Source organism: Lampetra fluviatilis, chromosome 38 (genome assembly GCF_964198595.1).
Source record: "Lampetra fluviatilis chromosome 38, kcLamFluv1.1, whole genome shotgun sequence".
In the NCBI taxonomy this organism is placed as follows: domain Eukaryota; kingdom Metazoa; phylum Chordata; class Hyperoartia; order Petromyzontiformes; family Petromyzontidae; genus Lampetra; species Lampetra fluviatilis.
This window is the reverse complement of record NC_136312.1, coordinates 4464680-4476378: the sequence shown is the minus strand read 5'-3', so window position 1 is coordinate 4476378 and position 11699 is coordinate 4464680. Positions and strand designations below refer to the sequence as shown.

At 57.4% G+C, this 11699-nt stretch overlaps 1 protein-coding gene across 3 annotated transcripts in view; it reads right to left on the bottom strand.

Annotated features, from left to right (window-relative positions):
* Positions 1 to 2667: 2667 nt before the first annotated feature.
* The window catches only part of CCDC22 (CCC complex scaffolding subunit CCDC22), a 31170-nt gene continuing 22138 nt past the window's right edge, over positions 2668 to 11699 (bottom strand). Inside the window, exons 14-19 of one of the 3 annotated variants that reach the window (XR_013639696.1) lie at positions 11064 to 11171; positions 9415 to 9510; positions 5664 to 5723; positions 4543 to 4617; positions 3326 to 3543; positions 2668 to 2683 (exon numbers count right to left, since the gene is read on the bottom strand). Coding sequence is in view for 1 of the 3 variants with exons in the window: in XM_078874064.1 (XP_078730190.1) it covers positions 3430 to 3543; positions 4543 to 4617; positions 5664 to 5723; positions 9415 to 9510; positions 11064 to 11171 (453 nt within the window). In the remaining 2 variants the exon portion in view is untranslated. The other 2 variants (XR_013639695.1, XM_078874064.1) reach the window with 2 other exon arrangements.

Genomic DNA, 11699 nt, shown 5'->3' with positions numbered 1-11699 from the left:
AGAGCCCGGGCCGTGTGCAGAGCCCGGGCCGTGTGCAGAGCCCGGGCCGTGTGCAGAGCCCGGGCCGTGTGCAGAGCCCGGGCCGTGTGCAGAGCCCGGGCCGTGTGCAGAGCCCGGGCCGTGTGCAGAGCCCGGGCCGTGTGCAGAGCCCGGGCCGTGTGCAGAGCCCGGGCCGTGTGCAGAGCCCGGGCCGTGTGCAGAGCCCGGGCCGTGTGCAGAGCCCGGGCCGTGTGCAGAGCCCGGGCCGTGTGCAGAGCCCGGGCCGTGTGCAGAGCCCGGGCCGTGTGCAGAGCCCGGGCCGTGTGCAGAGCCCCCGCCGTGTGCAGAGCCCCCGCCGTGTGCAGAGCCCCCGCCGTGTGCAGAGCCCCCGCCGTGTGCAGAGCCCCCGCCGTGTGCAGAGCCCCCGCCGTGTGCAGAGCCCGCGCCGTGTGCAGAGCCCCCGCCGTGTGCAGAGCCCGCGCCGTGTGCAGAGCCCCCGCCGTGTGCAGAGCCCGCGCCGTGTGCAGAGCCCCCACCGCATCATCTTTCCCCAAAGCACGAATCCCAACCTGTTGCCGTGTTCGCCAAAAAGTTATCGATCGGCCCCGGCCGACGTCAATAGCTTTCGAAGATCAAAAATTTAACTTTATTTTTCTTTTTAATTCGCTCAATAATTATCGACGCTTGAACAAACGTGGGCTTTTTAAATTTGTTTTCTGAATAAGCCCTCTGGAGCATTTGGTCATCACGTTGGCCATGACTGGGTAATCCAACTCGGGTTGTCGAGCACGTGGCGCAGTGTGCTAACCGCTGCGCCACCGCTCACGTACAGGCTTTCCCTCCAACTCCAGTTCTCGCGACCCACCACCACCACCACGCTCCGTGTTTCCGCCTTCGCCAATCGACTCCTGCCCCATTCAAATCAACTCGTTCCACGCTGCTTCACGCGCCCGATGATTGCTAAAAACGTCCCACGTGACGCGCTCGTAAAATGAACGCCGCCTGCGTGAATGGCGTCGATTCAAATTAACATTGAGATCTCCAAGCGCGCGCGCACACACGTGTTCCACACGTGCGCACACACACGTGTTCCACGTGACTCCGCGTCAATCGCTCGGAACGTCACGTGTTTAACAATCATCGGGCAAGTGCGGTGTGAAACGAGTGAATTTGTACCGTATTTTAAGGGGGTGGGGGGTGGGGGGGGGGAGTCGATTGGTGGCAAAGACGGAGCGTGGTGGCGATGCGGGGCGGGGGCTTCGCGAGGAGTGGCGTGTGTGGAAAACCCTCATCTCAACAAAAGGGTACCCCCCCCCCAAGTGGCAGCTGTCCCTGTGCGGCGCAAGGTAGGCATCAGGTGGCCGGTGGGGGGTGGAGAGGGGGCAGTAAGTGCTGCCGTGTGCGCGATGCCAATGGAGTCGTCTGGGGTGCAATTTCTCAGTTTGGGAAGAGGAGAAACGAGTTTCTGCCACGCCGGCACACAATGGCCTAAGCGAAGCGGACGGCGCCTGCTATCGTCGCGGCGGCTATGACACCGTGTGCCATTAACCAGGGCGGCCGCTGGGTGCGAACCGCGAAGCTCTGCGCCACTGCCCCACGTACAACAGAAAGCGTCGTCACGCCCGGCAGCCTCCGTCTCTCCCAACGATGACGTTTACACGCCAAGTGCCGTTAGCGAGCACCTATGAGGGCCAGCACGGCGCACGAGGGGGTGGGTGGCCAACACCACGCACGGCCGCCTTTGTCTTCCCAGTGGCGATGTTTACACACCGCACCAAGTACTCATTTCAGGCCAAATCGGCCGAGGGGAGGCCCCAGGACCGCTATAGATAATGGTCACCGGTGTTGGTGGCCGCGAGCGGGAATCGAACTCGGGTCGCCGGGTTCGCGAGGCGCACAAAACTCCGCCAAGGCACCGTGCGGCGTTCCCAGCCTCGTTCTCACCACGCCCCGTGCTGTCGCTGCGCTCTGTTGTGGCGACCGACTTGCGTTGCCGCACTCGCGTCGTCACCGTTGTGTTGTCACCGTTGTGTTGTCAGCCCGCACCGAGTTGTCACATCGCGTTGTCGCTCGGCGCTGCGCCGTCACATCGCGAGCGCGTCTCCCACACCCCCCCCCATCTCGCTCACACGCTCCTCACTCAGCTCACACGCTCCACGCTCTCGCCTGCACGCGTCTCTCCCTCCTCCTCCGCTTCTTTATTTCTCGCTTCCATTGTTTACATCGTGCGTGCGCGCGTCGTGAATCCTCTTAACATGGCGTGGGATCGCGCTCACCAAGAACGGCGCCAACCCCCCCACCCATCTCCCCTGACCACGGCGTGACAGAAGCGGGGCTGTGGAGCCATTTGCCCGCTCACCCAGTTGCTCGCCCACCCGCTCGCCCGCCCGCTGCCCCACCCGCTCGCCCACCCGCCCGCGTGTCCAATTGCTCGTTTATCTGTCCGAGAGGGCTGCGGCAGTTCATCTTCGGTGCGGTTATCTCCACGGAGCCCGGCTCCGCGCTGTGTCGCGGGCGACGCGTGCGGAGGTCCCCCGCCAATTGCTTCGGCCGGGGGACGAGCAACAGGACGCACCGAGCGATCATTTGATACCACTCCCATCCTCGGGTGATCCACCAACTCTGAGATAGATGCCAGCTAATGAGAGAGGGTGGGGGAGCGGGGGGGGGAGCAGGGGGGGGGGAGAGATTGGAGCGGCAGTGGCTGTGACTGGGAAGTGGTGGCAGGGTGGGAGGGAGTGGGGGGAGTGAGCGGTGGGCGGGGCGGGTGGAAGCAAGGAGGAAGACAGAAAAGGGGCATTGAGAGCCTGGAGTGAGATAAGAAGGCAGTGGCGGTGATGGTAAGGGACGGGAGGGAAGCGTTAGACAGGTGTGTGTTTGTGCGTGTGTGTTTGTGTGCGTGTGTGTTTGTGTGCGTGTGTGTTTGTGTGCGTACGTGTGGCTATGGGGAGCGGTGGAGCAACGGTTAGCACGTCGCGCTACGAACCCGGGGACACGAGTTCGATTCCCAGTCACGGCTAACACCGGTGACGATTATCTGAACCGGTCCTGGGCCTCCCCTAGGGTTGACTCGGCCTGAAAAGAGTACCTGGTGCGGTGTGTAAACAACATCAGCAGTGGGGAGACAAAGGCGGTCGGGCGTGGTGCTGGCCACCCACCCCCCCCCCCGTGTGCTGTGTTGGCCTTCATAGGTGCTGCTACTCGCTAACGACACTTGCCCCAGGATTCTGTTACGGCTATATGGGGGGGGGGATCTTTTTCTTTGTGCGTGGCTGTGAATCGTGAGCGGGTTGCAGAAGCGTGACCGACTGTGCGAGCGCACGCACAGTCACGCACAGTCACGCACGGGGGACGCGCCCAGGCACTGTGCAGACGCTCAGGCACCGTGCAGGCATCGTGCGGGCACCGTGCAGGCCCCGCATGGGCGTTCATCAGGTGCTGTGCGGGTGCTCAGGCGCTGTGCATGCGTGCGCCCAGGAGGCTGTTCTCGTGCTGCATGGCGCGCAGGTCGCCCACGATGCGCTCCAGGTTGGACAGCGTCTTCTTGCTCCGCTCCAGCTCCGTCTTCAAGGCGGGAACGCGAGAACGACACGCGCGGAAACGCACGCAAGCGAATACGTGTCAATGTCTAGGGAATAAAAAGGCAAACATAAACATCCCCCGCACAGCCTTTAACAGACTGATGGGGCCAAGTGCTGTTAGCGAGCAGCACCTGGGTGAGACGTCACCGTATCCCTGAGGGGTTGTGGCTCTGAGCCAATCACAGCTTCCGAGCAGCAGCTGTGGCAGCGGCGCCCCCTCCTGCATGCCTGGGTGGGGTGCGTGTTTGCGTGCAAGCGGCGTGCGTGTGCCGAGCAGGGAGAGGGCGTGCAGTGTGTGCGAGCGGTGTGAGCGAGTGAGCTGTGTGTGTGAGTGAGTGAGCTGTGTGTGTGTTAGTGAGTGAGTGAGCTGTGTGTGTGTGTGTGAGCTGTGTGTGAGTGAGCTGTGTGTGTGTGCGAGTGAGTGAGCTGTGTGTGTGTTAGTGAGTGAGTGAGCTGTGTGTGTGTGTGAGCTGTGTGTGAGTGAGCTGTGTGTGTATGCGAGTGAGTGAGCTGTGTGTGTGTGTGTGAGCTGTGTGTGTGTGTGTGAATGAGCTGTGTGTGTGTGTGAGTGAGCTGTGTGTGTGTGAGCTGTGTGTGTGTGAGCGAGTGCGAGTGAGTGAGTGTGTGTGTGTGAGTGAGCTGTGTGTGTGAGTGTGTGTGTGTGAGTGAGCGAGTAAGCGGTGTGTGTGAGCGAGTGAGCTGTGTGTGTATGTGTGGTGTGAGTGAGCTGTGTGCGAGTGAGTGAGCTGTGTGCGTGTGAATGAGCTGTGTGTGTGAGTGTGTGTGTGTGAGTGAGCGAGTAAGCGGTGTGTGTGAGCGAGTGAGCTGTGTGTGTGTGTGCGGTGTGAGTGAGCTGTGTGCGAGTGAGTGAGCTGTGTGCGTGTGAATGAGCTGTGTGTGTGAGAGCAAGTGAGCTGTGTGTGTGTGAGCGGTGTGAGCGACGTGAACGCACGCCCCCCCCGTGCACGTGTGCAGCCACCACCTGCTCCTCCAGGTCGCGAATCTCCCGCATCACCGCGCCCGTATCCTCGATCGTGTGGATCAGCTGAGCGCAATTCTTCTCACCCACAGCGGGAGCGGGGAGATGGGAGAGACACCACACACACACACGGACACACACACGGAAACACGTACATAAGGACACATGGACACACACACGGACACACGTACATAAGGATACATGGACACACACACGGACACACGTACATAAGGATACACGGACACACACAGACGTACACAAACACACACACACATAAAGTTCCCCTGTATAGCCATAACAGACTGTAGGGGCAAGTGCTGTTAGCGAGCACCTATGAAGGCCGGCACGGCACACGATGGGGTGGGTGGCCAACACCACGCCTGGCCGCCTTTGTCTCCCCAGTGGCGATATTTACACACCGCACCAGGTACTCGTTTGAGGCCGAGTCGACCTAGGGAAGGCCCAGGACCGGTTCAGATAATCGTCACCGGTGTTGGCCGTGAGCGGGAATCGAACCCGGGTCGCCAGGTTCGTGGCAAACGGCGAGTGACCGCGCTGAGCTCCACGTGGCGTGCGCTGGTTTAGTCTAAATTAACCAGGGGACAAACGCCCTTCAACCATGATGAATCAATGCATCTTTACATCCAGTGGGGCGTAGCGATGGAGTGTGCAGGTCGTGCGACTGCACCACCTGGTCTCACGAGCCGGAGAGGTCCAGGCGCCGTGGAAATTAAAGTTAACTGTTAAAAAGAAAACAGTTTTTCATTTTACCAGGCAAGGCCCACTGAGCTAGATTGTTTAGCTCTTTTTTTTAGAAGCGACCTGACCATCACAAATGATAGCTCAACGAAGTGGCTTTTCATCACGGCGGAAATGTTTTGCAGCCGATTCTAAACGTGGAGGGGAAAACAGGAAGGAGCCGGAGAAAAATCCAGGCAACCACGGGCAGGACACGCAAACTCCAAACAGACAACAGGTGGCAGGCTCCGGATCGAACCCACGACCTCCTGCATACCAGGCGAGGGAGTTAACATCTCGTGGCCATGGCACTTGTCAGCACCGTGTCAGCTTCTACCGCGTCAAGCGAGGCGTTGCTGCGTCGAGCGGGGCGAGGGCGGCCTCACCTCGTGAAGCGCCGCCAGGTGCTTGTAGGCCTTCCGTGCAGTCTCGTCCTTCTTGGCGTCCTATACGGGAAGCAAGTCGCACATGTGCACAGCCGGGCGGCGGTGAGGCCGACGATGGTGGCGACGGCGTAGCGGCCGCAAGCGCTAACGCCGCGGCGTTGAGTCTATGGATTCCGTGTGAATCTATGAGTTCCGTGTGAGTCTATGGGTTCCGTGTGAGTCTATGGGCCCCGTGTGAGTCTATGAGTTCCGTGTGAGTCTATGAGTTCCATGTAAGTCGATGAGTTCCATGTAAGTCGATGAGTTCCGTGTGAGTCTGTGAGTTCCGTGTGAGTCTATGAGTTCCGTGTGAGTCGATGAGTTCCGTGTGAGTCTTTGGGGCCTGTGTGAGTCTATGAGTTTCGTGTGAGTCTATGAGTTCCGTGTGAGTCTATGAGTTCCGTGTGAGTCTATGAGTTCCGTGTAAGTCGATGAGTTCCATGTAAGTCGATGAGTTCCGTGTGAGTCTATGAGTTCCGTGTGAGTCTATGAGTTCCCTGTGAGTCTATGGGTTCCGTGTGAGTCTATGAGTTCCGTGTGAGTCTATGAGTTCCGTGTGAGTCTATGAGTTCCGTGTGAGTCTATGAGTTCCGTGTGAATCGATGAGTTCCGTGTGAGTCTATGAGTTCCGTGTGAGTCGATGAGTTCCGTGTGAGTCTATGAGTTCCGTGTGAGTCTATGAGTTCCATGTGAGTCTATGAGTTCCATGCGAGTCGATGAGTTCCGTGCGAGTCTATGAGTTCCGTGTGAGTCTATGAGTTCCGTGTGAGTCTATGAGTTCCGTGTGAGTCTATGGGTTCCGTGTGAGTCTATGGGGCCCGTGTGAGTCGATGAGTTCCGTGTGAGTCTATGAGTTCCGTGTGAGTCTATGAGTTTCGTGTGAGTCGATGAGTTCCGTGTGAGTCTATGAGTTCCGTGTGAGTCTATGAGTTCCGTGTGAGTCTATGAGTTCCGTGTGAGTCGATGAGTTCCGTGTGAGTCTATGAGTTCCGTGTGAGTCGATGAGTTCCGTGTGAGTCTATGAGTTCCGTGTGAGTCTATGAGTTCCATGTGAGTCTATGAGTTCCATGTGAGTCGATGAGTTCCGTGCGAGTCTATGAGTTCCGTGTGAGTCTATGAGTTCTGTGTGAGTCTATGAGTTCCGTGTGAGTCTATGGGTTCCGTGTGAGTCTATGGGGCCCATGTGAGTCGATGAGTTCCGTGTGAGTCTATGAGTTCCGTGTGAGTCTATGAGTTCCGTGTGAGTCGATGAGTTCCGTGTGAGTCTATGAGTTCCGTGTGAGTCTATGAGTTCCGTGTGAGTCTATGGGGCCCGTGTGAGTCTATGAGTTCCGTGTGAGTCTATGGGCCCCGTGTGAGTCTATGAGTTCCGTGTGAGTCTTTGGGACCCGTGTGAGTCTATGAGTTCCCTGTGAGTCTATGAGTTCTGTGTGAGTCTATGAGTTATGTGTGAGTCGACGAGTTCCGTGTGAGTCGATGAGTTCCGTGTGAGTCTATGAGTTCCGTGTGAGTCTTTGGGACCCGTGTGAGTCTATGAGTTCTGTGTGAGTCTATGAGTTCCGTGTGAGTCGATGAGTTACGTGTGAGTCGATGAGTTCCGTGTGAGTCTATGAGTTCCGTGTGAGTCTATGGGCCCCGTGTGAGTTGATGAGTTCCGTGTGAGTCTATGAGTTCCATCTGAGTCGATGAGTTCCGTGTGAGTCTATGAGTTCCGTGTGAGTCTATGGGCCCCGTGTGAGTTGATAAGTTCCGTGTGAGTCTATGGGCCCCGTGTGAGTCTATGAGTTCCATGTGAGTCGATGAGTTCCGTGCGAGTCTATGAGTTCCGTGTGAGTCTATGGGGCCCGTGTGAGTCTATGAGTTCCGTGTGAGTCGATGAGTTCCGTGTAAGTCGATGAGTTCCGTGTGAGTCTATGGATTCCGTGTGAGTCTGAGTTCCGTGTGAGTCTAAGAGTTCCGTGTGAGTCTATGGGTTCCGTGTGAGTCTATGAGTTCCGTGTGAGTCTTTGGGGCCCGTGTGAGTCTATGAGTTCCGTGTGAGTCTATGGGGCCCGTGTGAGTCTATGAGTTCCGTGTGAGTCGATGAGTTCCGTGTAAGTCGATGAGTTCCGTGTGAGTCTCATAGATTCCGTGTGAGTCTGAGTTCCGTGTGAGTCTAAGAGTTCCGTGTGAGTCTATGGGTTCCGTGTGAGTCTATGAGTTCCGTGTGAGTCTTTGGGGCCCGTGTGAGTCTATGAGTTCCGTGTGAGTCTATGAGTTCCGTGTGAGTCTATGAGTTCTGTGTGAGTCTATGGGTTCCGTGTGAGTCTATGAGTTCCATGTGAGTCTATGAGTTCCGTGTGAGTCTATGAGTACCGTGTGAGTCTATGGATTCCGTGTGAGTCTATGGATTCCGTGTGAGTCTACGAGTTCCGTGTGAGTCGATGAGTTCCATGTGAGTTTATGAGTTCCATGTGAGTGTACACGCCCGGCTGCCTTGACTTCCCTGATGTTTACACACCACACCAGGCACAAATTAAACTCGGGCCGCCGGGTTCGCAGTGCAGTGCGCCACCGTTTCCGACACTTACACACACACACACGGACACACACAACAACAACAACCGCCATTCGCCACTAAGTGGCGGTGACGTCACCACGACGCTTGTGCCAGGCCATGTGCACCTTGAGGCCACGTGAAGTGTCGAACGCCCGCTGGCAGGAGGTCACGGGGCAGACCCAGGTGCCACGGGTCGACTGACCGAGATGACCGAGATGACTGGCTGATGCACCACCTGTGCCCCCTACTGTACCAACTTGCTGTGCTTTAGCCACCCGGCGCTCCGCTCGTTGTTGTGAGCGTCGCTCCTCCGCCCTCCGTTGTTGTTGGAGGGCGACTGCCTCCAACTGCCCAGTAGCGTCCTTCACGAGCCTCCTCCACTGAGGCCGATCTTGACACCGCTGGTACCAGTCATCGGCAAGTCCACTCAGCTCCACGTCCTCCTGTACCACATCGCTCCATCTCTTCTCTAGCCCGTGCCGCGCCCGTTTAGCCCCCTCGATCCGGCCGAACAAAAGCTGTTTAGGCATGCGGTTGCTGGGCATGCGGGCTACATGACCCAGCCAACGCAGCCTTGCCTGCCGGAGGAGCTCACCGATGGGACTTTGCCCAGATCTTTCAAGGACTTGTGAGCTCCTCACACAATCCAGCCTGGTTAAACCCAGGATGGATCGTAGGCAGGCCAGCCTAAATGTTTCCAACCGGCGAAGATGCTCCACTAGGGGGGTCCACGTTTCGCAAGCGTAGAGAAGGGAGGGAATGACCGTGGCCGAGAAGACCTGAAGCTTCGTGCGGAGCGACAGACCAGGTAGCTTCCACACAGCGTTACGCAACCGATGAAAAGATATTGCCGCTCGACTGATTCGGAGTGAGACCTCTGCTGATAAACTGGAGCCGGTCATAAGCACACTGCCCAGGTATGGGAAACTCTCCACTCTCTCCACAACTGCCCCATCACCAATTGGGAGTTGTGGGGGTGGAGTGTCCGATGGTACAAAATACCCAGGCAGGTGCTTAGTTTTGGTGGGGCTGATGGTAAGGCCCCACCTCTAAGACACACGGACACACACACACACATGGACACACACACACACGGACACACAAACACATGGACACACACACGTGGACACACACACACACGGACACACACACGCCCCTCCCCCCATGACAAACCTTAAACAGCAGCTCATCGGTAACGCTAAATGTGCGCTCCAGTTTTCCAGCCAGCCCATTGATGTCCTTCTGCACCTCACGGGTATCAGCCAGCACCTTGGCACGACAAAGACAAAGATCCCCCGTACAGCCTTTAACGTACATCGCCCGTCAGCCCTTCGAGCCACGATAAAATCGCACTCCCGAGTTTTAAGTTCAAGCTGATTTTGTTTCAACCAGAGTGAGAACTCAAAGAGACCAGGGTGACCTGGGCCACGGGTCACGCAGGAGGCGGCGATAATTAGCGTACAGTGGTGGTGAGGGGGGGCGGGCAAGCGAGGGTTGGTGGATCACAGAAACGTTGTGAAACTTCCCCATTCCGCGGGCGGCGAGGAGGTGCCTGCCCCCACCTGGATGGGGCAGCGTTGCCCCCTCGTTTTCTCCGGGTGCTCCGGCTCCCTCCCCGCATGTGACAAGCGCACTCGTTAATTAGCCGAGAACATCTTAGTATACGTGGGTGGCTGCGGAACTGTCGTTGCCCGGTTCACCACGTGGCTGCGGCTGCTGCTGCTGCTTTCCCTCCTCGTCCTCCTCCCGCCGTGTTGCGCTCAAATTTGGCAAATTATTTGCGTCGCGACGCCAGCACGCAAGTGGCCTATTCTCACAAACGATGGCGCCGAGGCCGGGGATTGAACCCGGGGTCCTTCTCGCTGCGAGGCATTGGCCACAGCGGCGTAATTGTGAAGCGTCAATCTCGCGGCCGTGCCGCCTCAACCCCGGGTGAACACCAAAGTAACCGCGGCCACGGTTTTCGCCGCAACATCTGCTCCCCACTAAAGTTTAACCGCGCGCACGCGGCAAAACCATCCGGACCCGGGAACCCCCCCGCTGGTGGCATCCTGCAGATGGAGACTCCTCCTTTCAAGTGCCGACCACTCGAATTTCCTCCTCCCTCTTCCTCCGAAATAACTTAATGGGGTCTCGTCCCAGGCTGACCCCAGAACGCCTCGGTCTGCGCGCAAACCTTTTGCCACCGAGTGCGAAATCTTTTACGGGTCTGTAATGTCTGCACGTATGCAATGCTTTTCTATGAGCAATGTTAGTCTATGGGCAATGTTAGTCTGTGGGTAAAGTTAGTATTTGAGCAATGCAAGTCGATGGGCATTGTTAGTCTCCAGGCAAAGTAAACAAAAACAAATCTATTCTACAGAAATGAGTTATCAATATAGATGATGATTTAAAAGTGCAAAGCTCCAGTGGCTCTCTACGCGAGTCTATGGGTCTCCGTGAGTCGGGGTCGTAGTGCAACGCGCCAACCGCCACGCACGTACACGGTCACGTGGCTCATCATCGTGTGGAAACTTACAGCAGCCAAATGGCTCTGAACGCGCGATGTCGATTCTGAACGTGGTGGACCCGGAGAAAAATCCACGCAACCACGAGGAAAACACGCAAACTCCAAACACACACAGGCGGCTTCGGTGTCGGGATTGAAACCAGCAACCTCCTGTATACCAGGCGAGGTAGTTAACATCTCGCCACGGGTCGAGCCGCGGACCGCCCTCCCCTCCCCCACAAGACACGCACGAGACGCCCGGGGTGACGGGAGGAAGAGGGGATGCCGAGGCCGTGGGGGAGAGAGGAGGAGGAGGAGTGTCGGAGGGGTCCACCTTGCCGATCTCCTCTTTCTGCCGCTTGATGTTGGCCACGATCTCCAGGATGCGCTGGGTGTAGGCCGCTCGCGCGACGTCCTTCGGCATCGACTCGTAGTCGGAGGCCTGCGGGAGTTTCCGCACTTCCCGATTAGCACGGCTGGCAACGTGGAGACGCGAAAGAAGTTCAACGAACAGCATCGATCCCTCCCCCCCCGCCGCCCCTCCCGTTGTACGCCTTTTGGCGTCATCTGGTCCAACACCTAATGGAGACTAGGCTCTAAGGAAAGCTGTCTCGGGTGTGGACCAATCAACTTCAAGGACAGTGCATATCATTACCATTATCAGAGTTGTTTCTTTTTGTTTGCATTTTGACTGCTTGTGTTGCGGTTATTGCAAACATGATGCCTTGTATAAAGGTGTCAGTTTTGTACCAGTTTAAAGGGTAAAAACCTACTACCTGAACAGACTGTCGGGGCAAGTGCCGGGCACGGCGCACCAAGGAAGTGGGTGGCCAACGCCACGTGGGGCCGCATTTGTCTTCCCGGTGGCAATGTTTACACACCTCGCCAGGTACTCGTTTGAGGATGAGTCGACCTAGGAGAGGCCCGGAACCAGTACAGATTGATCGTCACCGGTGTTGGCCGTGAGCGG